Source organism: Cheilinus undulatus, linkage group 14 (genome assembly GCF_018320785.1).
Source record: "Cheilinus undulatus linkage group 14, ASM1832078v1, whole genome shotgun sequence".
NCBI lineage: Eukaryota > Metazoa > Chordata > Actinopteri > Labriformes > Labridae > Cheilinus > Cheilinus undulatus.
In genome coordinates, this window is record NC_054878.1 from 47,518,302 (window position 1) to 47,544,999 (window position 26,698).

Genomic DNA, 26,698 nt, shown 5'->3' on the forward strand with positions numbered 1-26,698 from the left:
ACACAACAATAGGGGCTGCACTGACGTCACGTCAGCACGCAACTCAGCTGCTTGCCTCCGGGCTTCAAAACATGGAAGTCTGCGCTGTGAGGAGCAGGCAAAAACGGGAGAAAAACGGACTAATATCTGCCTAAATCAGAAATATTTGGACTTGATGGAGATCCAAACTGTTTCCTAGTCTATGGATATTGATATCTGGCCACAAATCAAGATTCCTGACGTTTGTCTGGACCTGATTTTAAGAACACAAAGCAGAGCCTGAAGGCTCACATCAGCCTGATCTAAACACGATGGATGTGAAACTAAATGAATGCTTCAGTTTTGTGAATACAAAGCCTAAGAACCGTTCATTCTCTTCTGTAACTAGTTATTAATCTACTTCTTACGTTAGATAACCTGTGAAAACATCGCTCTGTGGTTGTTGAACATGTTTTTTGTAAAAACTTCAGGTTGCAGACTATTTTTTTGGGGGGGGGGGGGGCATTTTGTGCCTTTATTTGATAGAGGAGGGGACAGTGGATAGAGTCGGAAACAGGGAAGAGAGCAGGGAGAGACATGCGGCAAAGGGCCTCAGGCCAGATTCAAGCCTGGGCCGCCCGCGCACATGGGGCGTGCACCTTATCCATTCTGCCACCTGCGCCCCGAGGTTGCAGACTATTTTAAAACGAGATCAGCGCACCCAGGATTTCCAGAGTGGAACTTTTTCAAAACGCCCCCGTCTCCATGTAAACAGGAAAACCAACACTTTCTGAAAACGGACATGCCCACTGCAGCTGTGCACGACGTATGTCGTGCCTGCACCAGATTCTGACTTGACCCATATGCTGTCGAAGGGCAGCCTGAAGGCGATATTGGACACTGCAAAATCACACCGCCATCTACTGGCCTGGCATGGTGAAACGCAAACTGTTTTGGGGTTTAGCGTACAAAACCAAACTGAATCAAACCGGACCCCCTGATGGAAACACGGCGTAAGAGCTTCCCCTTTCTGGACTAAAACTGCCATCAGGCTGGGTTATATGATGGCAGTTTGAACACGCTGTTTTTCACCTTTAATCTCTAAAATCTCTTTCAGTGCAAAAGTGAAACATCCTGTTTGGTCACTTCTTGCTTGTGCTTGGTTAAAGGGAGTGGGTTTGTCAGTCAGGTGACCCTCCAAAGGTTTTTGTGGGATGGGGGATCCGTTACATGTCAGATCATTCCAGTGTTAGTTCATACAGTGAGATCAGGTTTAGAAAGCCACCGCTATACCTGGAGAGAGGGCTATCTAGGGAGCACACAGCACCTGATTTCATTTTGAAACATTTCAGAAGCAGCTGCAACGTAGAAGATTAGACACGGATTCAGATATTTTGAGGATAGAAATACAGAATGATTAAATCAGATATGGACTAATCGATTATTCTCACCACTGACTGTGTCGGCCTGGATGGCGCCGAGGTGATCGGCGTGATTGTGATGCTGCTCGTCATTTTGCTCATAGTCGTCTTCCCTGTGGATGTTTGGCGTGGGGAGCGTAGCACCGTCCCTGTGGATATTTCCTTGCTGCTTTCCGAGCTGAGTCCCAGTGTCAACATCGGACTGCTGCTCTCGGAGGGCCTCTTATACTGGGAGCCCAGATGGATGTGGATCTTGTTGTCCTCTGTTGTGATGATGTTGCTTTTGCCGTTGAACTTCCTGTAAGGTGCTGGCCCTGGTTGCTTCTCTGGGGTCATTTTGATCACTGTTCGGCTTGCAGTTATGTTGTGAGGCTCAGGTGAAGCACACACCTCAGCTACAGGAGTGGTGCTGACCGTTATGATGGACACCGGGGACTGAAGGCCATCAGAGCTGCAGCCGTTGCTCTTCTCTGGACTCTTCGCCCTGGAGATGGTGGTGATCGTGACTGGAGATTTGGCTCGATTGAGACCACTCATCTCGCAGGTTTTGGTCTTCGAGGTCACAGTCATCGGCTTGGGGACGATTGTGATGCGTGGTTTCTGAAGGCCAAGAGTCGGTATGATGGTGGTGCTGGAGAAGAAATCCTCAGCTCGAGGGCTGGTGATCTCCAAGGTGGCGGTGCTGTTCTCATGATCCGGGGTGACTCGGATGCGGAGAGGCTGGCCCGGCTTTTGGGGTATGCTCATGTCGGGTTGAGGGAGCAATGATGCACCGTTCATCCTCTCTGGAGTTGCCTGACTGGGCGCAGCAGCCTCTTTCTTCTTCATCCAGGGTATCCAGGATTTTCCTGCGCTGATTTCACTTGACGCTGGAGGGTATCTCTCAAGAACCGTTGGCTTTTTTAACTCCCGTTGTCTGAGGTTGCTCATTAAGTGGTTTTCCTCAAGGACTGATTTTTGTATGAAGCCTGCTGCTGTTTCATCCTCTGCACACTCATTGGCCATGACGTCTGTTTGCACCGCCGTAGACGTCACCGGGACATTTACCATCCTGCTGCCATTCATACTTGGTCTTAAGGCGCGAGAGTAACGCTTGGAGGCTTCCAGCTCCATCGTGAGGTTGGCAACTTCCTGGCTCATGCTTTTCTTCTTCTCTTCCTCCTCCAAGAACCTCTGCTGAAGGACAGAATAATCCACCTGCAGCTGGGAGAGCTGGTCCTCCTTGTTCATCAGTTCATGGATTTTCTCCTTTAGGGCCTGGACGTCTACTTGTAGCTCTCTGGTTTTCGCTTCCTCCATCTTACAACGAATTCTGAGCTCAGCCTCTGGACTCATGACTTCGCCTTTCTCTATTGCTTTGTTCCTGGCGATCTGGCTTTTCATTTCTTCCAGCATCTTGGACAGAGTGTTTGCCTTGTCCTGCTCTGTTCTGAACTTCTTCTCCAGTAGATCATACTCGTCCTCGGTCTTCATCAGATCTCCTTCTACCACCTCCAGGTGTTTGAGCCGGTTCTTCAGCCTTTCTATTTCCAGCGTTAGCTCTTTCACTTTGTTGTCTTCGTCTGGATTTCTGCTGTTCTCCTTACTGGCCCACTTCCTTTGCATTTCCCTATCTGTCTCCTCAAGTCCATCAATTCTTATTTTCATGCTGCTTATCTTCGTGTTCAGCTCCTTACACTTCTCCTCCTCACTTGCCAATTTCGTCTGCAGCTCGTCTTTCTCCCTAGCGAGCGTCGTCACTCTCACTTCCATTTCTGATTTGTATTTTAGAAGTTTTTTGCTCTCCTCTATCAGCTTCTCTGTCACTTCTGTCACCTTGCCTTGCTCTGCTTTGAACATCTTACTCAAATCTTCACTTTTCTGCTCCTCCTGTTTGAGCCTCTCTGCCATGTTTTTTCTTTCATTGACCAGAATGACTGTGAAGGATTTCAGCTTCATAAGCTCGTCTTTGAGGATGATTTCTGCCCTTTCAAACTTTGACTCGGAGCCTTCTAGATCTTTCAGCCGAGTTTTCACCGTCTCAAGCTCCCCTGCTAGGTCCTTCACCACTCGTTTTTCCTTTTCTAAGTTAGTGTGAAGTTGAGAGCAATCCATTTTGCTCTTATTGAAAGCTCCCTCCAGTTTCTCCAGTTCGACCATTCTCTTCTGCAGCTTTTCCACCTCCAGCCGAAGCTCCTTGCAGTGGTTCTCCTCATCCTGCAGCTTCTTCTTCAGCTCCTTGCACTGAGTCTCTGTTTTGGTTATCTCTTCATCCTTGCCCTCAATCTCCAGCACTCTCTTCCTCAGATTCTCCAGCTCTGTCATTAAAGATGAATTTCCACACTCCCCTTTGCTGATCTTCTCCCTCAGCTCCTGAAGGTCCTCCTCTGATTTGTGCAGGGTTTTATTGGTGTCCTCCAGCTCTTCAATCTTCTGAGACAACCCGGCCAGCCTCAGCCTCAGCTGTCTGCTGTGGGACTCTTCATTGGCCAGTTTGGCGGTCATCTCCTCGTGTTCCTGTGCAAATTTGGCCGCTTGATGCTCCAGGTCTGCCTCCAGCTTGAGAATCTTCTGACCGTCCTCCTTGGTGGTATCCGTGACCACTGTCAAGCGTTGCTCTTTTTCCTGCAGCTTCTGACTGAGCTCCTGGACCTTCTGGCTCTGCTGGTCGATTTGCTCTATGTGCAGCTGTCGCTCGTCCACCAACATCAGGGCGAACGACTTCAGCTTGACCAGCTCAGCTCTGACCTTCTCCAGTCTCCTGCTGTGGTCCTTGTCTTTACGAGCCTGGTAGGCCTTCTCCTGCTCCAACAGCCGTTTGAGTCTAGGAAATAGACAAAGAAGAATGCAAGATTCAAGTTAAGTTTTTAAGGTCTTTCCATGTGGATCGTGACGACTAATTACTGCCAAACCATGCTGCACGGACCGAGTGGCATTTCTACAGAAATATGGCAATTTGTTCATTTGCATAAAAAATCAATTCACATTTTGAATTTTATAACAGTAGCAAATTGCAATGTTTTGCATATGTGGAGGCCAACTCTTGGGCTCAATCCCATCAGCTGGCTCTACCCCCTACAATCTGAATATTCACGTAAAGGTGTAACCTTGCAAAGCAGATGGATTGTCCATACTCGATATCTGTCATCGGGCAGATCATCATGCAAAGCTCAGATCTGAAATGACTGTGCAGGTCTGAAAACGGAGCGGACCAATCAGCATCATTTGAAGAGAACGCGGCAGTAGCTAGAGGCGGGGTTTAATTGTTCTGGGGTTTTATGCTGTGTTCCATTTACCTCGGAAGTCGGAAGTTGGAGCTGGGAATGACGTCACACCCAAGTTGACGGCGTTCCAGTAAACAAGTCGGAAAACCTGTTGTTGTTGCTGTTGTTGTAACATTTAGCGGTTGTTAGCTGTTGTTAGCTATACCAGTTGAAAACAACGCATAACACGATATTTTACACGTAAAAACACCATAATACCATGAAAAATTCCGACTTCCTAGTACAACTGGAACACAGCATTATTCGAACTGGACCGCATTTCTTTATTCAAACAAGAGCAAGAGACGATGTTTTTGCACTTCTCCTGACCGGCCTCAGCATGAGTTTTATCCACCAATAAGCTGCACCGTTCATAAACCACCACAGCACCTGCCTGCCAAGCTCATGATACCACCAGAGCTCTGCAAGTCTACATACTCGTGTCTGATTGGCCCATTATGAATGACAGACAGAACATTCGTCCAATCACCGGCTAGGGGTGAGTTCTGCACAATTAATCTAATCGCAGTCATTATGTCGGGCTGTGCAACTTCATAATGGCATAAAAGGCTGCAATTATTTTACTATTCAGTAGTGACTGAAAGATTTACAAGAAAGCCTGTAGAAACACCTTAAAGTTTACAATAGTGCCACTATTGCACTTGCTAGAAGATCCTTTATTCCAATCTGGGGAGTAATTTTTCCAGTGTAAAGAATATTTTACTCAAAAATAGTCAAATTTACTCTTTTTTGAGTGTGTTCATTACCAGCCACCACCAGAGTTGGAGTAAATTCTCCTGGAGTAAAACTTTAACCACACCCACTTAAGTTTCAGCTCAGCTGGCGTCACTCATGGCTGGTCAAGGCTGCAGCTCGTTAGGTGTCCAGCTGCAGCTAATCCTTTGCAATCAAGACCTCCTCCCCTGGTGATGAACTCTCAGACACCTGTGTACCAAAGTTTCTGATCAGGTAACCTGACTCCTCTTCAACCTTTGATAATCTAGTGATTTTCAGTGACTTTTTTGCCTTGTCTTACTCCATTTTGCCTTTTTTTTTGGCAGTGTCTCCATCTCACTGCCAATGATTCTGCCAACCACCGGCCAGCTCACCATCATTTGCACTGTTGTCAAATAAACTTCTTTAACCATACTGCCTCATCTCGTGCTCTGTACCTGGGCCTTTGTCATGTTCATCACAATTGTCTCTGTAATATTAGAACACTACGTCTTATCTGTATACGCAAAACAAAACCTCTTTTGTTGGCATGCCCTTTATAGGTGGAAAGGCAGAATGATCTATTAAAAGGAAATGTAGCTCTTTAAAAAGAGGAAGATTAATCTGTTAAGAATAAGATACAGCTCTACATAAGCCTTACTCAGTTGTAAATGGAGTAGAAATTGTTCCGTAAAAGGAATGAAAAACAGCTCTGAAAGGACTAAATATCACTGAGTACTAAGAAAAAACAGCTCTATAATGAGTAAACTATGGTCTGCATTACTCTGTAGTGAGTACTGTTGCTGTGGAGTTGTTTTTATTTGTTCATTGTGGAGCACATAATAATCATTCAGAGTTAAATAAAAACACTTTTCAGAGTAAAAACAACTCTAAAAACATTACTCTGCAAGCAGAGTAAATGTCACTCCAAATAGACTGGGACCAAATGTTCTATTTTTCAGAGTAAAATCTTATTCAATTTGAGTAAAATTTACTCAGGTAAATTTACTGTGTACTGTAAAAACTTCAGGTTTTCAGGTTTAAACTTCCTAAAATGAGTGTGTTTTGAGTTGATAAATACACACTTCTCTGCATTTTCACTGACATTCAAAATCTGTGATATTTCTCCACTCTATAAATCAATCCATCTGTATCTATTCTGCCTCTCAGCTGTAGAAAGCAGAGACACCAGGTTTGGCAGGGTGCAGAGAACACACTACCATGATTTGGTACCAGATTTAGGCAAGAAAATAAATGCTTGGATTTAAAGTAAAGACTAAAATGTGAGGACTTTTTATGGACTAAAACTAAAAAGGGTAGAAATGACTAAAATGTGACTAAAACTAAAATGCATTTACTTTAAAGACTAAAACTAAAATTAAAAATAATGGACATTAGTTTACATCACTGTGGCTGCAGGGAGATGCTGACTAAGCTTAACCAAAGTTTGCAGAATGACAGTAATTTAAAAATAAATGAATGCACGATTAAAGACCTGCAAGTATTGCACTTCATGCATTGTCTTCAGTACTTGGATTGTAAATCTTTCCACTGAAGTTTCAGCATGCATCACTAAGCATCATTCAGGGTAAAGCTGCATTAAATTGCATCCACAATCACTGATAGAACCGTGCTCCTTTTCACGTCTGCCTCAGGTTTTGCCTGAACTCAAATTTAGAAGACAGAAAGGAATTTCATAGCAGAATGATTTCCAAATAAAAAACCTTGATATGCAGCTGCAGGACTGTGAATCTTCTTCAGTTTTCCTGCTTTTACAACAAACTGCTGGTATGAAGCAATAGTGAGAGTGGCTGCACAGCTGCCAACAGACTTCTGGGAAGCTGTCTGAGTTAATGTCCTGTTTGTAGATGTTTAACTGATCTCTGCGGGAGTCTGGGAGTGCGTCTGAGAGTCGGCTGCACTTTCCCTTTCACATGGCTAACATGCACGCCACAATCACACAGAAACATCTCAGCACTGCAGAACATGTGCTCAGCAAGTCTGAGTAAAAACTCCAGGCTTGATCCTACTCTCGCCCTCTGTCAGAAACTTTGCTTGAATTTTTGCTCAACTTACCCACAAGCCGGGATGCAGAGCAGGTTGATCCATATCTGAATGTGTTTTTTAAAGCTGATCAGGAGCCAAACTGCTGCTGCTGAGACTCACAGGGTCAGAGAGGGAGGGAAGGAGGGGCTCAGACTCCGCAGGGAATTAGCCATCACATTCCTAACATGTCATCAGTGGACAATGAGGAAGGTGGATGTTGTGCCTAACAGTGCTGCTCCCGCTGGGTAGTGATGTCACCCACCCCTCCATTTATGGTCAGAGAGGCCCTGCCCTTTGGACACTGAGAAAGGGGGGAGGATTTCTGCAAGCTCTCCCTCTTTCTCCATGGTTTGCTCCCTCTCTTGGGAGGAGGGATGACTGTGCAGCAGGAATGACATAACACATGAAGCCACTTTTAAGCTCAAAGCTCTTATTTTAGCTTCTTCTTCTTACATTTCCCTTGAAAGTTGCTCCCATGTGACCCTCTTGTCTCCTGCCTGTCTTGTCTCCATAGGAACGAGGCAACAATGCAGGGTGAGGGTTTTTGTTTTGGAGGGGACAATGGCAGACGTGCACAGCCTTTCTCATTATAATCTGTATGGTGCTAAGGGAAAGGCATGGCTCTAAATCCTCCATAGTGGCTAGATTGTATGTGTGTGAGATCATAGCATTACACAGCGGAGGAGGCCTGTGGTTTGCACTGCAGAGGCTCCAAAATGAGCCAAATATGAGTGGTGCAAAGCGCTAACAGATGCAGAGGCTCTGTGTCACTGCTCTTCTTTATTCCAGCTGCATGTTCTGCATAAATATCAACAGGATGCATGAGCATTTTTACATTCATCTCCATGTTTTGTGGCTAAGTTTGCACACTTGTTTCCCGGCTGATTGCAGGAAGTTGCACGCATTTCCAAACCTTTGAGATGTTAATTCATAAAGCAAGTTGTGGTTTAGAAAACCCCAAAATAAAACATTTAGAGCACTGATCATCAACTGGCGGCCCGGGGGTCATGTCAGGCCCCCCAAAGCTTCCTGCTCGGCCCCCGAAAGATCATTAAATTCAGAATAGGAGGAAAAGAAGATTTTAAGAGTATCTTTTAGCTTTAAATATCTGCAGCTGTTAAATCCATCCCACAAAAAATAACACTGAAATAATTTTAGAATGACCTAACATTTGATCTGTTTTTACAGAGATTTACTGTCAAATATAGTATTTTAAAAAGGGTTAAGGTTGGCAGAAGTGCTGCAAAAATGACCAGATGAAGTGGTGAAAAGAGGTTAAATGTGGCAAAAAATTGATGAGTGTCACAAAAGGGATAAAACATGCAGGAAAAGTGGTTAAAATTGGGTTAAAATCTTTCAAAAATTGTTTTAAAGAGGGGGCAAAAGTATCAAAAAAGGGTTAAAAGAGTCAAAAATGTGTCAATATTGGTGCTAAATGATAACTGGGGAGGGCCCATTCTCTGTGATAATCAGAGGTCTGGCCTATTCTGTTGTCAGGCCTGTCTCCTTGCAGCTTGCTGCGTTAGAGATAACAGGGATAGATCTCACTGGTAATGACTAAAATAATATAAAACATTTCTTTAATTTTTGTGTATTTGAAAGTCCGGCCCCCAGAGTTTCTGTTGAGACTAAATCCCTTGTGCAGATGTACTTGATGACCCCTTATTTAGAGCTTCTTCCTCAACAAACCCTGCAACCCTGCCAAGAAAACAGGATAAAATTAGAAGCAAATGGCCACATTTCAGTGCAAATCACCATCTTGGTCCAGACTAAAATATCTCAACAAGTACTGGAAAGATTTTCAAGAATTTTCAAGGGATGTTGAGAAGAGGAAGATCTGATTTTTTTATTCATTTTCATATTTTCATACCTACAAAATTAAAGACATTGCTCTCAGCAGCTGGGCTTTGTGCGAACACCAGCAAGTGGAGGGGCCTGATTGTGTTTTTCTACGCTGATGCTGAGGATCTCTGAGTGGCTGTTTGGTGGTAAAGGCAAAGACCAATATAAAGCACTCCACTGTTTAGATCGGTGTTAGTCAACCCTGATGGTTGAAAAATATGTTTGCACGAGCCACAATGTAAGCAGTGAAGCAAAAACAGCTCAAAGTAGCAATAACAATAAGTTAAAGGTGGCAAAAATGGTCAAAATGCAACAAAAATGGGTGAAAAGGGGTAGGAATGGGGAGGAGAAGTGGAAAAGGGGTCAGGGGTCAAGTTGCAAAAAATGAGTGAAATTTGTTTTAGGTGACATAAAATGGTCCAAATGTGGCAAAAAAAGGTTGAAAAGCGACTAAAATGGGCAAAAAGCAGTCAAGAGTGGCAAAAATGGGCAAGAAGTAGGAAACAAGTGGTATTTAATGGCAAAAGGTAGCTGAGATGGGAGAAAAGTGGTGAAAAAATGTGCCTTGAGACAAAAATGACATAAAAGTGGTAAAAAAAACAAAAAAGATCTCTCCCAGATATATATATATATTTTTCCACTGTATATGAACATGAATTAAGTTTGCAGCAAATTAATATAATAAACTTTAATTGGCATTCATAAAATCAGTGTTATTTTGTCGACTAAAATATTTCGTCATAGTTTACGTTAATGTCATGTTTTTGTTGACTAAAACTAAATAAAGATTAAATGAGAAGTAATTATGATGACTAAAGCTATGATTAAAAATAAAAACTTTTTTTTCTCTCTTTCTTTTTTGTCAATCACAACTATGACTTAAAGTAGAAATCTTGGTGGACTGAAAGTACTGATTTTTTCATGGAATAATAAAGACTGGACATGGACAGATGGGGGGAATAAGTGGGGGCTGGATCCGGGTCCCACTTATCAATCCCAGAGTCCCGGACTGAACTATGAACAAATTTAACGTCTAGGAGGACATGTGTACATGCCCCATGAAATGTTCACGGGCAGTTTTTCACAGTTGGAAGTGTAGCTTGTGTTCTCTGCAAGACAAAAACAATTGTGGATTTGGTCGGCTAAATTAACATGACATTTTCATCGACAAAACTAGACTAAAACGAAAAAAGAATTATTTGATCAGATCTTGACTTCAATTAAAAATGTTTTAGTTAAAAGACTAAGAATGAAACTAAATCAAAATTCTTTGTTTAAACTAACACTGCAGAAAATTAAAAAACAGAACCTCAACATTTTTTATAATGCTAAAATAATAAAAGATTGCTGCAAACTTATGAATTATTACTATTATTATTATTTTATTTATTTATTTATGTATTTATTTATATTTATTATTATTATTATTATTATTATTATTATTATTATTATTATTTATTTATTTATTTATTTATTTATTTATTATTATTATCTTTTATATTATTACATTATGAATGTATTTAATGGTAGTGGCGATGACTATGGCTGTAATATTGCTTGAGTGTTATTCAACACTACTGTGTTCTGTTGTAATTTGTACTATTATTTTATTTGAATTTATTTATTTTTTGTTTTTGTTGTTTGTTTTTTTGTTGTTGTTTTATTTATTATTATTATTATTATTATTATTATTATTATTATTATATTATCATTATTATTATTATTATTTATAATAATATATTATTATTATTGTTATTATTATTATTATTATTTATTTATTATTATTATCTTTTATATTATTACATTATGAATGTATTTAATGGTAGTGGCGATGACTATGGCTGTAATATTGCTTGAGTGTTATTCAACACTACTGTGTTCTGTTGTAATTTGTACTATTATTTTATTTGAATTTATTTATTTTTTGTTTTGTTGTTTGTTTTTTGTTGTTGTTTTATTTATTATTATTATTATTATTATTATTATTATTATTAATAAAATATTATTATTATTATTATTATTATTATTATTATTATTGTTATTATTTTATATATTTATTTATTATTATTATCTTTTACATTATTATATTATGAATGTATTTAATGGTAGTGGCGATGACTATGGCTGTAATATTGCTTGAGTGTTATTCAACACTACTGTGTTCTGTTGTAATTTGTACTATTATTTTATTTGAATTTATTTATTTTTTGTTTTGTTGTTTGTTTTTTGTTGTTGTTTTATTTATTATTATTATTATTATTATTATTATTAATAAATTATTATTATTATTATTATTATTATTATTTTATATATTTATTTATTATTATTATCTTTTACATTATTATATTATGAATGTAAATAATGGTAGTGGCGATGACTATGGCTGTAATATTGCTTGAGTATTATTCAACACTACTGTGTTCTGTTGTAATTTGTACTATTATTTTATTTGAATTTATTTATTTTTTGTTTTTGTTGTTTGTTTGTTTTTTGTTGTTGTTGTTTTAATTATTATTATTATTATTATTATTACTATTATTTGTTCTATGTATTACTGCTTGTTTTATTGAAAACCAAAATAAACACACTATTGAAAAAAAAAAAAGTGGTAAAAAAAATACGTAAAATGTTGAATAACAGCATCAAAATTTGCAAAAAGTAGGGAAAAAGTGGTATTTAATGGCAAAAGGTAGCTGAGATGGGTGAAAAGTGGCAAAAAATTGTGCCTTGAGACAAAAATGAGCCTTGAGTTTGACACCCCTGATACAGAGTGTATATCCTCTGAAGACTTTTGTATTTTCATGTGTTTTTCTGACTGGATGTTTCCACTAATAATGACCCCACTCAGAGCTCAGTGAGAGTAATAATACAGGGGTTGATAGCAGAGAGGATGACGTCTCTTTGGCAGCACTGAACATGTTTAAAAGAAACCAAACTCCAACTGGATTATATTTATCAACATCATTAGAAGGCTCAAACCTCCTCTGGCTTTTTCGCCTCATATCTGAAGCGTTTCTTCTGCTCTTCTGTGCGTGCATGTGGAGGTTGTTTGGCAAACAGAGCATCTAATCGTGCAGCAGCATCTCTGCGGGGAATGACATCATCCTGGACGCGTTCATTCATGATATCACCTGCAGTGATTCTGCACGCTGACTGCAGCCAGCAGGAATGTGTTATCAGACCGCGCTGAGAGCAGGGCGGGCCACACGAAGACGGGCTGACCCACATCTAATTCATAATCCTAACATCCAACCTGACTATAAACTGGAGCTTCATGAATCAGCGTGATCTTTATAAATGCTGAACAAACCTTCAATGAAGAAGACTTAGAGATGCTGATATATGAGACTGCAGGGTTTAGGCTGCGATCTACAGTTTTTATGAGCAGGCAGAGCAGATGTTGGAGATTTTGTGTTATGCAATCTCCCTCATCTGTTCCAAGAATGCCCTGATTGTCTAAGAGTAGATAAACTTAAGGGGAAAGTTAGTAATCTAGTTTAGGAGGAAGCCGTTTAAAAGGGGACTACCACCTGACAGAACTTTCCAGTTACCAGACGGTGAAAATAAAGACAAGAAGAAGAGCTGTGGTCGTTTCTGTGGTTGTGTTATTCACACAAATGTTAAAACAAGAGCTGACTGTAGGGTCAGATGACCTTGACCTTAATGTTGTGGACCGGTGCAGATAGATTTCCCTCCAAAACTAGGTCACAGTTCACCCTGCTGGTCAGGAGAATCTGGAGCACCTGTGAGGCCTCCACCAGCTAGTCAGCTGATCTAGCAGCCTTTATTGCTGCCTCAGAGGCATCAGCACCTTCAGCTGACTTTCTGTATTTCAGAAGAACCCCAGAGTCTGAGGAAGTCTGAGGACGATCCATGAAAGCCTTCTGAAGATGAAGTGTAATAGATGGATGAACAGCCAGCCTAATAAAGCAAACGGCGTACGGCACAGAGGCGTGAAAATAAGAACCCAAAGTCGTACCAATCTGACATCCTGCATATTGAAGAGTCCTAAAATCTCCACAGAGAGTTCACACAAGAGACTTTCCTTCACATTAAGTGCATTCTTAGAGGATAAAGGGTTAAATCAGCCACAGATGAGCTTTGTGCTCCATATCTGCTGTGGTTGATGTCCTGATAATACAATTTCTCACCCTTCCTATCGGAGCAGTCATCCAAATCCTCCATCCTCTGGGTCTTATCTGATGATTTTCCTCTGAATGAGCCTGCAAGAAAAAACTATTTCAAAGCTCTGAGCTCCTTTACTCTTTTTAAACCCCCGGTATCATTCGACTTACTTACTAACTTACTTTACTTTACTACTTTACTTTACTTTACTTTTCTTACTTTACTTTACTTTACTTTACTTTACTTACTTACTTTACTTTATTTTACTTGACTTACTTACTTACTTTACTTTATTTTACTTTACTTACTTACTTTACTTAACTTAACTTTACTTACTTACTTTACTTTACTTAACTTAACTTAACTTAACTTTACTTACTTACTTACTATACTTTACTTACTTACTTTACTTTACTTACTAACTTACTTACTTTACTTTACTTACTTACTTACTTTACTTTACTTTATTTTACTTTACTTACTTACTTTACTTAACTTTACTTAACTTTACTTACTTACTTACTTTACTTTACTTACTTACTTTACTTTACTTACTTACTTACTTACTTACTTTACTTACTTACTTACTTTACTTTACTTTAATTTACTTTACTTACTTACTTTACTTTACTTACTTACTTTAATTTATTTTACTTTACTTACTTACTTAACTTTACATTACTTTACTTACTTACTTACTTTACATTACTTTACTTTACTTACTTACTTACTATACTTTACTTTAGTTTACTTACTTACTTACTTTACTTAACTTAACTTAACTTAACTTACTTTATTTTAATTTACCCACTTACTTTACTTTACTTTACTTTACTTTATTTTACTTTACTTACTTACTTTCTTACTCTACTTTACTTAACTTACTTACTTACTTACTTACTTTACTTTACTTTACCTACTTACTTACTTTACTTTACTTACTTACTTACTTTACTTTACTTTATTTTACTTAACTTACTTACTTACTTTACTTAACTTTACTTTACTTACTTACTTACTTTACTTACTTACTTTACTTTAATTTATTTTACTTTGCTTTACTGTACTTACTTACTTAACTTTACATTACTTTACTTACTTACTTACTATATTTTACTTTACTTACTTACTTTACTTTACTTTACTTACTTACTTACTTACTTTACTTTACTTACTTAACTTTATTTTACCTTACTAACCTACCTACTTTACTTAATTTTACCTTACTTACTTATTTTACTTTACTTACTTACTTACTTACTTTACTTTACTTTCTTACTTTACTTTAATTTATTTTACTTTACTTTACTTACTTACTTAACTTTACATTACTTTACTTACTTACTTACTATACTTTATTTTACCTTACTAACCTACCTACTTTACTTAATTTTACCTTACTTACTTACTTAACTTAACTTACTTACTTTACTTTACTTTACCTTACTTACTTACTTACTTACTTTATTTTATCTTACTTACTCACTTACTTACTTACTTTACTTTATTTGACTTTACTTACTTACTTATTTTACTTTACTTACTTACTTTACTTTAATTTATTTTACTTTACTTTACTTACCTACTTACCGTTACATTACTTACTTACTTTACTTACTTTAGTTAACTTTACTTAACTTACTGACTTACTTTACTTAACTTTACTTTACTTACTTACTTACTTACTATACTTTACTTACTTACTTACTTAACTTTACTTTACTTTACTTTACTTTACTTTACTTACTTTACTTTACTTTACTTACTTTACTTTATTTTACCTTACTTACCTACCTACTTTACTTAATTGTACCTTACTTACTTACTTAACTTAACTTTACTTACTTACTTTATTTTATTTTACCTTATTTACTTACCTACTTGTTTTTATCTTACTTACTCACTTACTTACTTACTTTACTTTTTATTACCTTAATTACTTACTAATTTACTTACTTTGCTTTACTTTACCTGACTTTACTTACTTACTTTACTTTATTTTACCTTACTTACCTACCTACTTTACTTTATTTTACCTTACTTACTTTACATTACTTTATTTTACCTTACTAACTTACTTACTTTACTTTATTTTACCTTACTTATTTACTTACTTTACTTCACTTAACTTCACTTACTTACTTAACTTTATTTTACCTTACTTACTTACTTAACTTTACTTCACTTAACTTTACTTACTTACTTTACTTAACTTTATTTTACCTTACTTACTTACTTTACCTTATTTTACCTTAATTACCTACCTACTTTACTTTATTTTACCTTATTTACTTACTTTATTTTATCTTACTTACTCACTTACTTACTTTACTTTATTTTACCTTACTTACTTACTTATTTACTTACTTTGCTTTACTTTACCTAACTTTTCTTACTTACTTTACTGTATTTTACCTTACTTAATTTACTTTATTTTCCCTTACTTACTTAATTTAAATTACTTTATTTTACCTTACTAACTTACTTACTTTACTTTATTTTACCTTACTTACTTACTTACTTTACTTCACTTCACTACACTTACTTACTTTACTTTATTTTACCTTACTTACTTACTTATTTACTTACTTTGCTTTACTTTACCTAACTTTTCTTACTTACTTTACTGTATTTTACCTTACTTACTTACTTTACTTTATTTTCCCTTACTTACTTAATTTAAATTACTTTATTTTACCTTACTAACTTACTTACTTTACTTTATTTTACCTTACTTACTTACTTACTTTACTTCACTTCACTACACTTACTTACTTTACTTTATTTTACCTTACTTACTTATTTTACTTAACTTTACTTTATTTTACCTTAATTGGTTACTTAGACATTTACTTACTTTGCTTTACTTAACTTTATTTAACCTTACTTACTTACTTACTTTACTTTATTTTACCTTACTTACTTACTTACTTTACTTTGCTTTACTTTATTTTACCTTACTTACTTACTTACTTTACTTTGCTTTACTTTATTTTATTTTACCTTAATTACTTACTTACACAATTACTTATTTACTTTACTTAACTTTATTTTACCTTACTTACTTACTTTACTTTACTTTATTTTACCTTACCTTACTTACTCACTTTACTTTGCTTTACTTTATTTTACCTTACTTACTTACTTTACTTTGCTTTTTTTATTTTACCTTACTTACTTACTTTACTTTGCTTTACTTTATTTTACCTTAATTACTTACTTACTTTACTTTGCTTTACTTTATTTTTTCCGTACTTATTTACTTTTCTTTACTTTTTTTTACCTTACTTACTTACTTTACTTTGCTTTACTTTATTTTACCTCACTTACTTACTTTACTTTGCTTTACTTTATTCTACCTTACTTACTTACTTACTTACTTTGCTTTACTTTATTTTACCTTACTTACTTACTTTACTTTACTTTATTTTACCTTACTTACTTACTTATTTTACTTTACTTTATTTTACCTTAATTACTTACTTACTTACTTTGCACTATTTTACCTTACTTACTTACTTCATTTTACCTTAATTACTCACTTACTTACTTTACTTTATTTTACCTTACTTACTTACTTTACTTTGCTTTACTTTATTTTACCTTACTTACTTACTTACTTTACTTTGCTTTACTTTATTTTACCTTACTTACTTACTTACTTTACTTTATTTTACCTTAATTACTTACTTACTTTACTTTACTTTATTTTACCTTAATTACTTACTAACTTACTTACACACTTGCTTACTGACTGACTGACTTATTTATTTATTTATTTATTTGTTTGTTTGTTTGTTTGTTTGTTTTATTTATCCTTTAGTCTCATTGGAATCAAAGATCCATTTTCCAAAGGAAAACTTTTGCACTCAAAAAAACCATTCAGGACAAAACATGTCCACTTACAAACATTTGTTTAAAATCACATTAAGCATTTGTGGGGGCTTTTTTTTTTTTATCAACTTCAGTCCCGATCAAAACTACCAAATATTTAAAGATTTAGGGCATTTAACCCTTTGCGTGTTCATTTGAATCAAGGTTGTTATAGTTAACTACAACTAACTGAATAAATAAAATGTCAAATTATTTAGTTAACTGAAACTAAATAAAAACTAAGATTCCCAAAAAAAAACCAAACTGGCTAAAACTAAATTCTGTGCTCAGAAAAATAACTAAAATAAAATTAGTTAATGAAATTTGTGAGTTGTAAACTTTAAATAGAGCACCATAAAAATAATTTATGCATTAAAATCAGTTTTTTGCTTACTTTCAATGTATGTGCTTTAAGAAATCCCCCAGCCAGCTGATATGTATTTTTTAGAAAATCAACTGTGATTTCTTTTTCATTAAAACAGTGAATCCCTGCAGTCGAACTGATATTTGGAGGGTTAAACCCCCCAAAAATGACATTAATGTAAGGAACCAATCCCAAAAAATGGGAAAAAAAATTATTTGCATATAAATTTCAAAGGATGGCATTTTTGTGTGCAACACCTGTAAACTATAGTAAACTATGGGACCATTAAAGAATTTAAATGGAATTTAAAAATGTATTTTCCCACAGAAACATCCAGCCATATCCAGAGACAGACAAAATGAATTTAAAATCAAAGTGGAAACGTGAGCTACATGGACAAAAATGTGCAGAGTGATACCAGAGGAGTATGTTTCTGTAAATAGGGTGACCATTAGTCCTGATTTGACCTTTCAGGCTCCATGTCCTCTGTCCTGACAGAAATCTATAAGCTCTGATAGGTCCTGGTTTTTAACACCCCTGTCTCAGTTTTAGCCGATTCAAATACCTCAATGGTCCTCCATGTTTACACTGATGTCAGTGTCACGGTGAAAGCCGTTTCTGTTGAACCAATAGAACAATTATCCCTGATAAATAAAAGTTTAGGTTTGAGCATCTATTCATGAAAAGCAGCCCCACCACCCCTCAGCAGCCCCTCACCTCTCTCTCTCCTGCTCCAGCAGGTTGGTGAAGTCGTCACTCTTGTTCATGAAGTCGACGTGTTTGCGTTTCTCGTTGTCCAGCTCCATGACGGTGCGGCGGTGACATTTCTCGGCCAGCAGCAGCTGCTCCAGCATCCGTCTGTACGTCTCCTTCTGTTTGTCCTCCAGACGGTCCAACTGAAGGGGGAACACGTCCACACTCATTATCAATGACAACACTCAACATCTGCCCGCACAGTATCCCCGAGCCGTCTCCACAGCCGGGCTGGTATTGTGTTTGTGGCTAACAAAGAGCACAGAGACTCTTTTCACACTGGACCAGGAGCATTATTTAATGTATGCACCCTGCAGGGTACTCTAGGCATGGAAAATTATGTTTTACCGCCTTTTATGGCACAAAAGAGGGCGATTTTAGGCTCTGATTATACTCTTCTCCTCATGGTGGAAATGCACCGCCAAAATAAAGTTTGAACGCTGAGCGGATCTGCTGGTAACCTGCTCTTTAAACACTTTTAAACAAGATCAAAAAGTCCTAAATATACAACACGCTCTAAATAGTATTCCTAAATAGTCGATGACAGTGTAATTTTCAAGTCATCGACCATTAAAGCATAATTCAAATTTTATTGAACAAACCTCCCAATGATTTTTTTAAATTCAATAATAAAAAAAACTCAATATGCACACCGGAGTTTCACAACATTTTATAGGATGACACAGAGGGATTCTTTACAGCATGAGATGGTGCATTGACATGCATGAAGATCATTTTGCTACAGAAGGCACGGTTCTTCTTTTTGTACCATGGAAGAAAGTGGTCAGTCAGAAACTCTAGATACTTTGCCGAGGTCATTTTCACACCTTCAGGGACCCTAAAGGGGCCTACCAGCTCTCTCCCCATGATTCTGGCCCAAAACATGACTCCGCCCTCTCCTTGCTGACATCACAGCCTTGTTGGGACATGGTGGCCATCCACCAACCATCCACCACTCCTCCACCTGGACCATCCAGGGTTGAACGGCACTCATCAGGCAAGGCATCCTAAATTTGGTCTCCTGGGATTTTTGCATTGCTCTGTAAGTTCCTGCCACATTTTAGTGGATTTATTTATCGTACCTGTCATTTAATATAAAAACACAGCAGCTGATGTGGTTTATGATGTCTCACTGAGTCTATCAGCTGATATAATCCCAACTAAAACCCTTCAGTTGAAGACAGTGAAGTTCAGTGTTTGAAGTACGCCCCCCACCTCTTCTGTTGGTCTGTATTCTGCCCTCACCTCGGCCATGGGGGTCTCATAGACGTCCTCGGTGCTGTTGTTGCTGCGGGTGAGCAGGGCGTCTCTCTGCAGAGCCTGCAGAGGTTTTAGGGGGGCAGCCGAGCCGTAGTGAGCCTCCAGAGTCTCTGGCTTGGTTTTGTCTGATTTCATCAGACCGATGATGTCCTCTCGGGCCTGAGGAGACAAAACATCGTCTTTAGAGACCCTGTGAAGTAAAAAAGTAAATGTGTGTCTTAACACACTGTGTTACTCAACCCTGCTCAACCAAAGAGCCAAAATGTTGAAAAACACCTCTGCAAGAGCCACAATCTAAGTGGTGAAAAGTGGCAGAAACAGCTTGAAGTAGCAATAAAAATAAGTCAGAGGTGGCAAAAATGGTCAAAAAATGGGTGAAAATGGGGAGAAAAAGGTGGGAAAGGGTTAGAAAGTAGCAACAAATGGGTGAAAAGTGACCACAAAAATTTATTACAGGTATTTATGACAGAACATAAATTAAATGGGTGAAAACAGGGAGAAAAAAAACTGTGAAAAGGCAAAAATGAGATAAAAGTGGTAAAATATGGGTAAAAGCTGCAACAAGAGTGTCAAAATGGGAAAAAATTAGGGGGAAAGTGGTATTTAATGATAAAAGGTAGCTTAAATGGGCACAATGGGGAAAAAAGTGGCATAGAACTGAAAAAAAAGTGGGAAATATGGGCAGAAAAGTAGGAAAATGGTATTAAATGGCAAAACGTACCCTAAACGGATTAAAAGTGACAACAAATTGTCAAAAAGGGCAAACAGCTTGAAGTAGCGATAAAAATTAGTTAAATGTGGCAAAAACGGTCAAAAAGCAGCAAAAATTGGTGAAAATTGGCAAAAATGGGGAGAAAAAGGTCAGAAAGTATCAAAAGAATTTGTGAAAAATGACTAAAAAAAGAAAAACCTGGAAAAAAATGGTATTTAATAACAAAAGGTACATTAAATGGATGAAAATGGGGAGAAAAACTGTGAAAAAGGACAAAAAAAATGACAAATTAAGACATAAAAGAGCCACACGTTGAGTATCACTGATTTAAAGCATCAGAACAGAGACTGGAGACAGAAACAGACTTTGTCTCTTCTCTGGACCAGAGCCAGGCAGCTGCGCTCCAATCATAAGGTCAACATAAGGTCAGGGGGCGGGGCTACTAGCTGGAGTGCTTTCCTCCAATCAGATTGTAACATTTTTTAAATCTGAGAGAATTGCATTCCTCCTGAGTGGGCGTGGCTTCAGCTCATTCAACAGACACGCCCACACATCCTGGAGCAGATTTTACTGCCTCATTCTTCATGATTTTGAAGTTTAATTTGATGAACTTAAGGATTTTTTATTTGACTGAAATTTGACCTGGATGTTCATAACACAGAGAGCTGTCAATCAACAAACCTAAATACAGATTTATTTTCACTTTACAGGCTCTTTAATATTACATTAATGCAGAAAAATCACTGAGAAATACAGAGAGCACATCATGGTTTGGTATAAATGACATCTGAGTTGGTCTTCCTCTCTTTCTATTTCTTCATGTTTCCAGACTTATTTTTAATAAAGCAGCAACACACTAATATCAGAAAAATCCTAAAATCCTCATTTATTTGTATCAGTGATAAATAAAACAAACACTGTCAAAGGAGACCAAATCAAATCAAACTTTTCAGCTTTTCTGTCTCCATGAATATTTCAGAGATGATTCCTGCAGCAGAGCTGTAGTCTGTTTCACCATCTGACTGTGGAGCTGCACCCATGACGTGATCTCATCAGCTCTTTAATTCAAACAGAGCAGTGATGCAGGTTTACACCACCAGAGGGAGACATTTCCTCTCACTGCTGCAGAGCTGCATCTCATGACTAAAAACAAATACATGTTCATCCATGAAAATTCTAACCCTGTTTGGTGAGTAATCTGATTTAACCTTAGGCAGAGGAAGAAATGTTTTATTTTTCATTCTAAAGCTTTGTGGACTCCAGCATCACATTCAGGTTAATATCTGGAACAGAAATGATGTTGTTTTAATGTCCTGAGTGCAGAAATATCCGCAAAGAAACGCACAGCTTCTGCAGAAAAACTCAAAATGCATGCATTGTTGTATGTTTGGAGGACATTGCAATGTAAGTAAAAAAAATCAAAACCCAACATGTCAGCTGAGATCTGGTTTCTGTCTGTTTTCACCAAAATGATCCTGAAATGTAGTTTTATTCTAGACAGAAGGAGAGATCATGACAGATGAGGAGGAAACATCAGAACACATTCTCATGTTATACAGGAAATTCACTCAGTGACTCGTGATATTAAAGGAAAGGTCAGAAATATGGCAAATGAAGACTTTAGAGAAAGGTTACTCAACCAAAGAGCCAAGTTACTGAAAAAAATACCTTTGCAGGAGCCACAATCTAAGCGGTGAGAGTGACAGGGGTGAAAATGGGGCTTTTGAGTCAATAATGACACGAATTACAAAGAAAAAATGGGTGAAAACACACTTTCCACTTTTCCCTACTGTGGGTAATCAGCACCCTTTCCTCCCCCCGTGCTACGGCCCTGCCACTGTAATATGACTGACATTACAATGATGTGGCGTCTCTTTACTATCGGCTCTTCTTTGTGACATTTTGGAGCATGCTAAAGCAGCAAACACGGCAGAACAAAATCAGCTCTTCCTGTATAAAGTGTGACTTTGTGTTCGTCCGTCCCGTCACTAATGGAAAATATTTAACACACCCAAACAGATGGAAACGGAGGGTGAGGCTGCAGCATCCTGCCTCTCCAGAGACCGGATTCTAAATGAGTCTGCACCAGAAAATCACTATCAGAACCAAACCAGCAGCAGGAACAGTGGGTGGGATGGTGGGAAGTTTTCCACGTTCAAAATCTAAGCCATAACTGAGAGATGTGCTGCAGATCCTCAGTGATGAACTGAGCTGAAGTAATGGTTTATCGCAATCACAGCAGGGGCCGGACTCTCAATTAGGGTCTAACCCGAGGGCCTAACAGGGTCAATATTTAACCATTGAGTGTCAGCCTAAATGATTTTAAGATTTAAAGGTCAACATGAGGAGTTGAAAACTCAAAATCTGAGATTAAGAGTCAAACATAAGTTTTAAAGGTAAAAACATGACATTTAAAGTCAAAATCATGTTTTCAAAAGGCAAAATATGAGATAGAATACTGAAACCATGAATTTTAACAGTCAAAATATGAAATAAAAGTCAAAATCATGGGTTTTAAAGGTAAAAAAACGAGACAAAAGTCAAAGTTAGGAGTTGAAAAAGGGCAAAACATGAGATAAAAGTCAAAATCATGATTTAAAATGTCAAAATTGGATTTAAAATTTAAAATTATGAATCTTAAAGGTATGAGACAAAAGTCAAAGTTATGAGATGTAAAGGTTAAAAGTGATACTCAACATGTGGCCCTGGAGCCATGTGTGGCCCTTTTATGTCTTAATTTTAAATATTATTCCCCAGAAAACCGTACAAAAGGGAAACGTTTTTGCTTTTTATCAACATATTTTGCCATTTTTCATCCATTAAAGTTACCTATTGCCATTAAATACCACTTTTTCCTACTTTTTTGCCCATTTTGACCCTTTTTTTGCAACAATATTTGCCCTTCATCACCAGTTTTTCTCCTCATTTTCACCCATTTAAGCTATCATTTGCCATTGAATACCACTTTTTTCCTTTTTTTCCATTTTTGCCTCTTTTATCTCATTTTTCCCATTAAAGCAACCAATTCCCATTAAATACCACTTTTTCCTACTTTTTTGTCCATTTCAACTCATTTTTTCTACTTTTATCCCATATTTGCCCTTTTTCACCATTTTTTGCCACTTTTTGCCCATTTCAGCTGCCCTTTTGCAATTATTTGCCACTGATTTCCCATTTTGCTACTCTTTCATGCTTTTTGCCCATTTTTCTCACCTTTTCTCTGATTTTTGCCCATTTGAGTCACTTTTCACTCATTTTTTGCAACATTTCTGCCACTGTTGACTCATTATTTGGTCATTTTCCACCTATTTTTGCCACTTTTCTCCCAGTGTTTGTTGTTTTTTGACTATTTTTTCCACTTTTAACTTATTTTGATTGCTGTTTTTCACCACTTAGACTGTGGCTCTTGCAAATGCATTTTTCAACAATTTGGCTCTTTGGTTGAGTAACACTGGATTAGACAAAGTGTGCTGTATTGGACGATAAAGCAGGAGATAAATGTGAATAAAACTAATGCACTAACTGTAGATCATAGTTAACGGCCATTATGGCAGTTAAAGGTCACATATTTAACCCCTTTAAGACAAGTTTATATTGGTCTCAGAGGTCCCCAAAACATGCCTGTGAAGTTTGATGGTAAAAAAAAAACTCCAGTATTTTATTTTTGCATGTCTAAACCCCCTCTGTTTCAGCCCTGCTCAGAATGAGCAGTCTGTCTTTGCCCCTGACTCCGCCAAGCGGGGAGGGCTATCTGAACCTGGGGGCGGGGCTAAGTCCTACATGACATCATGAGGGTAAAATCTGAGAACTGCTTGTTTCAGCACCTTTAGGTGTAATGATATAAGAATAATAATCACATTCTCTAAGCATGAAGGATCAACATCAGATTGATCTCAGTCACTCTCAGAGAGAAATGGCGGATGTTACCTGAACTTCTCCCTCCATGATTCCCAGCAGGTGAAGCAGATCCTTCTTGGACAGATCCAGAGCTGCTGCTTTCCTGCTCTCTGAAGATTTCTGAAGTTTCTTCGTGGTTCCAGACCCCGCCGTCTTCCCGTCTTTCTCCTCTCTCTGAACTTTCATTTTCCTCTTAGTCAGCTGTGGAGCGTTCTCCTCCTCCTCCTTGATGAAGCCTGTCGGGGGCTGGATGTGTCCGTCGTCTGGACCCTGCATGGTGCAGTTCCTCGATCGCATGTTTCACCTGAGAGATGGGACAGAAAAGATGGAGATGAATGAAAGACTGGTGCTGGAAAGAGACAGGTTTAAGGGCTGTCAGACAGTCTGATATTGAGCTGGTAACATCTTGTGGTTTTTCAGGCCTTAAAGTCAGAGAACAGGACTAAATGCATCCTAAAACCTACAGATGACTCCAGTCTGACTGTTGTCACTCGTCATTCTTCGTTAGAGCTGTAGATGCCGAGCAGAAACAATGATAGGAAAGCTGATCTTGCTGGGGGGGTCTGGTTTAGGATGGGGGGGTTTCTCCTGACAAAGTTAAGGTAATGAGATCTGAAGTAGGCCAAAGTTCCCCGCGGCTGCAGGTCTGGATGAAAGCAGACCGTGACTCAGCCACAGAGAATCCTGGCGCTGAGGCGGTAGCAACCACGCTACCTCGGCCTGTTATTAATAGTTGTTTCAGGGGAGATGCCAACATCTCCCACACGTCAGACCCGCGGGGCTGACAGTCACTCTGGTGGCCAGAGAGGTGAACTGGAAGGGTTACTGGTGGAGCTGGGAGGTGGAACCTAAGACTGATGAGAAGCAGAAGCTAGAAGAGACGGTATCTGGAGTCAGTCAGTTCTGTCATCTGCATAGGGCCGCTACAATCACTGATTTTTCCTATTTAAGACCCAGCTCAGTGGGTAGAACTAAAAAAATGTTGTTTTTTCCTGATACATGTATTTAAGACGCCATAAATATCAGACTGGCTGCAGAACTGTGTGAAAACTGAGAGTCAGAGAGCTGTCAGGAAACTCCATACTGAACTATAAAAACATATATGCACCATTTGACAGACTCCAAACCCTGCACATCACCACAAACTCACCCTTTTGTCACCATTTTGACACTGTTTGCAAAATTTACCAATTTAGTTGCAACTTTTATCCCATTTTTTGCCCTTTATCATCAGCTTTTCTCCTCATTTTCACCCATTTAAGCTATCTTTTGTCATTAAATACCAATTTTTTCCTACTCATTTGCCTGTTTTTGCCATTTTTGCCACTTTTATCCCATTTTTCCCATTAAAGCTACCAATTTCCATTTAAATACCACTTTTTTCCTACTTTGTTGCCCATTTTTGACATTTTTCTTGAAACTTTTATCCCATATTTGCCCTTTTTCACAATTTCTCTCCCCATTTTCACCCATTTAACCTGCTTTTTGCCATTAAATACCACTTTTTTCATATTTTTTACATACTTTTTTGCCACTCTTGACTGCTTTTCGTCCATTTTAGTTACTTTTCACTCATTTCTTGGCCATGTTTTTGCCACTTTTGGAACATTTTTGCCTCCTGTTAGTCATTTTTTGCTACTTTCTGACCCTCTCTCCACCTTTTCCTCCCCATTTTTGCCCCTTTTTACCCATTTTTGTTCCTTTTTGACCATTTTTCCCTCTCTTAATTTATTGTTATTGCTACTTCAAGCTTTTTTTTGGCCACTTCTCACCGCTTAGATTGTTATTAATAGTTGTTTCAGGGGAGATGCCAACATCTCCCACACGTCACCACAAACACACCCTCCCCACTTTGAGTGCAGTGGTGGCAGCATCATGCTGTGGGAATGCTTCTCAGCAGCATCATGCTGTGGGGATGCTTCTCAGCAGCATCATGCTGTGGGGATGCTTCTCAGCAGCATCATGCTGTGGGGATGCTTCTGAACAGCTGGCCCTGGAAGGCTTGTAAGTTCCAGAGTCCGGATGTTTGAGCCCGACTGAAGCTGCCGTCTTCTCTGGACCAAAGCTCATTTAACATGGACTGAAGCTACATGGATAACTGTTATGCAGTCAGAGGAAACCACAGACGGAAAATGCTCCCATCCAGACAACGTCACTGTCAGCCAGACGATGCTAAACCACAGACCACATCCATCACAACAGCATGGCTTCACAGGAGAAGAGTCCGGGTCCTGAACTGGTCTGCCTGCAGAAGTTGTTTACATTTTACACAGCGACCCAACTTTTTTGGAATTTTACATCAAAATCCCTGCCAGCTTTGACTCTTTTAATACTTGTTTGATTTCCCCCAAGATACCAACTTAATTTTCTCTTATTTGAGAAGTGTTTAGCAACTGGACTCTAATATTTATTGCAGAATTACCTTAAAACGTTCCTTAGAAAGGCAGAATCACTCTGCGCTAAGAAGACAGTAAACAGTTATCATGGGCCG

General features: G+C 38.0%; 1 protein-coding gene across 4 annotated transcripts in view; it reads right to left on the bottom strand.

Annotated features, from left to right (window-relative positions):
- Positions 1–26,698, bottom strand: part of LOC121521315 (filamin-A-interacting protein 1-like) — a 60,831-nt gene that overhangs the window by 8,400 nt on the left and 25,733 nt on the right. For 3 of the 4 annotated variants that reach the window (XM_041805218.1, XM_041805216.1, XM_041805215.1), the window contains 4 exons: positions 24,238–24,511; positions 19,554–19,757; positions 18,303–18,481; positions 1,410–4,182 (listed from right to left, as the gene is read on the bottom strand). In XM_041805218.1, the coding sequence (XP_041661152.1) occupies positions 1,410–4,182; positions 18,303–18,481; positions 19,554–19,757; positions 24,238–24,504 (3,423 nt within the window). In that variant the 5' untranslated portion in view covers positions 24,505–24,511. The remainder of the gene's footprint in view (positions 1–1,409; positions 4,183–18,302; positions 18,482–19,553; positions 19,758–24,237; positions 24,512–26,698) is intronic. The other variant, XM_041805217.1, reaches the window with a different exon arrangement.